The sequence below is a fragment of the Etheostoma cragini genome, chromosome 17 (genome assembly GCF_013103735.1).
Source record: "Etheostoma cragini isolate CJK2018 chromosome 17, CSU_Ecrag_1.0, whole genome shotgun sequence".
Classification (NCBI taxonomy): domain Eukaryota; kingdom Metazoa; phylum Chordata; class Actinopteri; order Perciformes; family Percidae; genus Etheostoma; species Etheostoma cragini.
This window is the reverse complement of record NC_048423.1, coordinates 4,675,918-4,680,563: the sequence shown is the minus strand read 5'-3', so window position 1 is coordinate 4,680,563 and position 4,646 is coordinate 4,675,918. Positions and strand designations below refer to the sequence as shown.

General features: G+C 41.2%; 1 protein-coding gene across 1 annotated transcript in view; it reads left to right on the top strand.

Moving 5' to 3' along the window:
* The window catches only part of LOC117960528 (mitogen-activated protein kinase kinase kinase kinase 3-like), a 49,044-nt gene that overhangs the window by 19,791 nt on the left and 24,607 nt on the right, over positions 1–4,646 (top strand). Inside the window, exons 9-11 of the mRNA XM_034898471.1 lie at positions 418–530; positions 729–810; positions 2,057–2,173. Coding sequence (XP_034754362.1) covers positions 418–530; positions 729–810; positions 2,057–2,173 — 312 coding nt within the window. The remainder of the gene's footprint in view (positions 1–417; positions 531–728; positions 811–2,056; positions 2,174–4,646) is intronic.

The window sequence follows — 4,646 nt, the reverse complement described above, 5'->3', positions numbered from 1 at the left end:
TGTGTGTGTGTGTGTGTGTGTGTGTGTGTGTGTGTGTGTGTGTGTGTGTGTAATATACCTGTTTGGACTGCGATAGCAGAGTGGAGGGCTGCAGTCGATGTGGATGAATGTTAGAATTACAAAGAAAAGGCCATGCTAACATGTGATATGGAACATGTAGATGTAACCACACAGTGTGATTGGAGCAGAGAGGTTCCATCAGAGTTCAAAGCACCAATGCTTGTTTTGCAAAAGTTATAAATACATATAACTAGTGGTGTCCTCAGTAAATGTAACACACTTTCTAGTGTACAGAATATAGCATTATTCTAACATATGTTGTATTAAGTACCATAGCATGGAATGGTCTACATGCAACAGAGGTAGCTTCACTGTTTGATCTTTCATTACAACTGTGTGGTTTGAGGCTCTTTCAAGATGATGTACCAAAGACTTGAGTTTAAATCTGTCTCTCTCTTTTTCCTCAGGGCTCTCTTCTTAATGACCAAGAGTAATTTCCAGCCTCCTAAGTTGAAAGATAAAGTGAAGTGGTAAGAGACTACCCTGTCTTTGATTTATTTGATCTCCCTCCCTCACTTGTCTTTCTTTACTATTTTCAGCCGTCTGAGATACATTGCAACACCGCACTGTTGAGATTTCCCAGTAGTATCAAATCTGTGCCTTGCTTGTTCCAAGACTGAACGATTAACACATTCTCTTTTTCTCTCTCTCTTTCCCTCTCCCTACAGGACAAATAACTTTCACCATTTTGTAAAACTGGGCCTCACCAAGAACCCAAAGAAGAGGCCCACAGCTGAGAAACTGCTGCAGGTGAGCAATAAAAGCATTTTCATAATTCTTAAAAAAATAAAATTAAAAAAACCCTCTAAGAAGGGCTACCCACCTGAGCTAAACTGTTCTTTATGGATACACACTGCAGATTAGACAATTTCCACCATAACATTTACTATTCTATTGTTGTTTTATTTATACAAGTATGTAAAGGTTACAGTAGCTTGAATTGCTACATTGGTACATGTATATATAAAATATAACCAAATTCCCACGTTACTGGGTCATATATAGTACTGTGTGCTTCTGGCGGTGAAGACTTTATCGTAAGTGACTTTTAACTGGACCGTATTGGTTTTCACAGTGGTATCCACTGTGAAAACGTGAACAACAGAAGCCAGTCATAGAATCTACTTGTGATAATATGTAATCACAATATAGCTGTTAGCTGTTGAATCCATTCTCGCTAGCGCCACAGACATTAGTCATCCATTAATGGGCTGGCTTATAGATGTAGGGCCCTATTTTAACGGTCTACGGGCACGGCGGGAAGCGCTTGGTGCAGGTGCGTTTAGGGAGTGCCCAAATCCAATTTTGCTAGTTTGACAGCAGACATAAGGATCCGTGCGCCAGATACATGGTTCAAAAGGGTTGTACTTGGCGTCTTCATTAATTTATAGGTGTTTTGGGCGTAGCGTGCAATAAACCCCTCAGAGTGTCATCTCCCATTCCCTTTAAAAGCCAGGCGCAAATGTACTGTCAGATTTTTATTTGTAATCTTTTGCATTTGTGCGTGCTGCTGTCTATCAAGCATAGTGTACGCGCACTGTGCATAAACCTGGGCATAATTTACTAATGCGCTGTTAAAATAACAATGAAATGCTGCATTACTAACTTAAGACCAGGTTTATGTTGGCTAATTGCACGATCACTTTTCCGCTGCATCAAGACTGCAATACGCCTGAACACACCTCCCTGTAAGACCAGCACGGCCATGGACGCACAGATGGGCACGGGTGCATTTTGCTATTTAAACCAGGTGGGCGCTGGATGGGAAATTGACAACTGCACCGTGCTGTGCCTGGTGCAAGATAGGGCCCCAAATGATAATCAACTGTATGGCAGCTCTGAACAGAAGTCATTTTAGTTTTTTTTTCAAGCCAAACACCTGTCACAGTGCCTTGCCCTAAAATACTTGAATGCCTTTGTGTTATTTAAGTATTGATCCGACACAGACAAAAAGCAGTTTTAACACAACTCTGGCTCTCTCTTGGCTGTCTTGCAGCATCCTTTTGTGTCCCAGCCTCTCAGCAGGACGCTGGCAATAGAACTGCTAGACAAAGCCAACAACCCCGACCACAGCACCTACAATGACTTTGATGACGATGACCCTGAACCAGAGGTAACCTTTGAACTACTCAGGTTTTTCTTTCAATATAAAAGTGTCATGGAGCTTGCAGATGGGTCAACAGAGTAGGGATTATGGTTATGCTGGATCTTGCTTCTTTATCTTCCCTTTAAGTCGTCAAATCCCTTCAGTCTCCTCATTTGTTCATTAAATTCCTTCTTTGTCAACCACCGTTCCCCCGCCACAACCTCAGTCTGCCCCCCCCCCCCCCCCCCCCCCCCCCGGCACATGTGACTCATCTTTCTGCTTTTTGCCCTTCTCCCTCTTTCCCTTCCTTGCCGTCTTTGTGCTCTTTTCTCCTCTTTGGTTTCTCATTCACTCTTCTTGTCTTTCATCTTCTCGTTTCTTCTCCTCTTCTTCCTCTTTCCTCTTCCCTTCCTCCTTGTAGCACTTCTCCTTTCTCTCTACCTTTCTTTTCTCCTTCTTTCTCCCTCTGTTATTTCTCCTGTCTTCTTGTCCCTATCCCCCACCCTCTGACTCCTCCTCAGTTTAAGTACAGGGGTCATTTTCTACCCATAAGCCCCGGTGCTCGACGTGCACCTCGTTTTGCGGCCCGTAGGAAGGTACCAGTTTGGGCTGCGGTGTCTGCAGTGATGTCATTCTAACACGAACGATACTGTCAGTTGTTTTTTCACTTGGAGGAGGACTGCAGAACTGAATGAATAGAATGTGGATTTCCATTTAATTCAGTGTCTGCTGGTGCTGTCATGGAAACTGACATCGGCATGTCATTTATCAGACGGGTGATGGGTTACCATGACAGTTACGTATTTAGTTCAACATGCCAATAAGCACATGATTGTAATTTTAATATAATCAGAACATTACAATGATGTTATTATATAATCACAGTGTTAGTGACCTTTAATAAATATGAGGGAATATGCAGTACATACCTATTTAAAAACATGCCATAGACCTGCACATAGTTGCATGTTTGGCCTGGTAAAGAACACACTACCATTGATTTTAGTATGTCTATATTAGGGTATGGGAAATAGGCTGATTTGCTTTCTTGCCAAGAGCTAGATGAGGAGATCGATACCACTCTCATGTCTGAGGGGAAAACAGCCAGTCTGACTCTGTCCAAAGGCAATAAAATATGCCTTCCAGCACAGTAAAGCTCGTTAATCAACTCATTATTCACTATTCAACTCTTTTTTTTTGTGTGTACAAAACAAAAAGTATTTTTGTGCCATTTTAGAAGGGTTACTTTGGATAGAGCCAGGCTAGCTGAACGCAATTAAACACATTTCCTAGTATTCAACACTAAAACTAAAATTTCTATCTGGCTGTAACTAATATTAGAATGTCATAGTGGCACACAATGACCACAGAAAAAAACCTATGCTCAATTCCATGACAGCATCATTGCCATTTTGGCTAAACCCTAGCAGATCACTAAATGTCAGCTCTTTTCATTCTAGTTCTGTGGCAGCAGCTTGCTGATGAAGAAATGGCTCAAATCATGAAGATGGCTACCAAAATGTCATATCATCAAACTCATTAGAATAATGCATCTAAACCAAATTGTATTTACCAACAAATAGTGTCTGGGACGTTGTGGTTTGTTTTAGAGAGGTAGTGTTTCTCACCAAATACTTGAAGGGTTTGATCAGTGGTGCAATAAAGGCTGCCCATCTGTTTCTCCAAGCAGCTAAAAATAGACTGCAACAGTTGTTGTACCTAGCTCTGATTAAAAGATCAAAATCTTGTCTCTCAATTTGTCAGTTTAGAAACACAGGATGAAGATAGAATTTTTAAAAGGGTGGGGAGTATTGGTATATGTTAGTCACGGAAGCCATCTTCATCTACCATTGCCATTACAGGTACTAACCATGAGTTGTGTGTTTTGATTGTGAACTTTATTACACCAAGAAGTGAGTTTAAAGTGACACATCTATTAGTGGAACTGCTTTACAAATATGCCTTTGATAGATGCCTTTCTTGTATGGTATTGGTTTGTCTCTGTTCCAGTGCTTTACTGGCATGGTTTGAGGTTGCTGTGGTTTTAGCTATTCTACAAGGATGAGTTTAAATCTTGAGATTAAATGCTGAAGACATGAAGTCAAGTAGAGTTTGATAATGCATTATCTCTGTGCAACCTACTGTGGTTTCATCTGTGGCCAGTTGTACCGTCTAAACATAAACACAATGGTAATGAAACAATACTTCTGTTATTTCTAAAGGAACCCACCAACAAGCATCACATACAGTCGTCTACTCTGTGTATTTAAATGAACACAGCCGAGGTTAGAGTAGAGGGCAGAAGGTGATGCCAAGACTGTACCAGTCGGGACTGGCTCGGGATCAGCTATTTGCCACATAAGTCACCTAAACCACATGTGTTCCAGGTACTGAGTGTCAGTCAGAGACATATAATGTCCTCTTATCATATACAGTGGGTACGGAAAGTATTCAGACCCCTTTAAATTTTTCACTCTTTGTTTCATTGCAGCCATTTTCC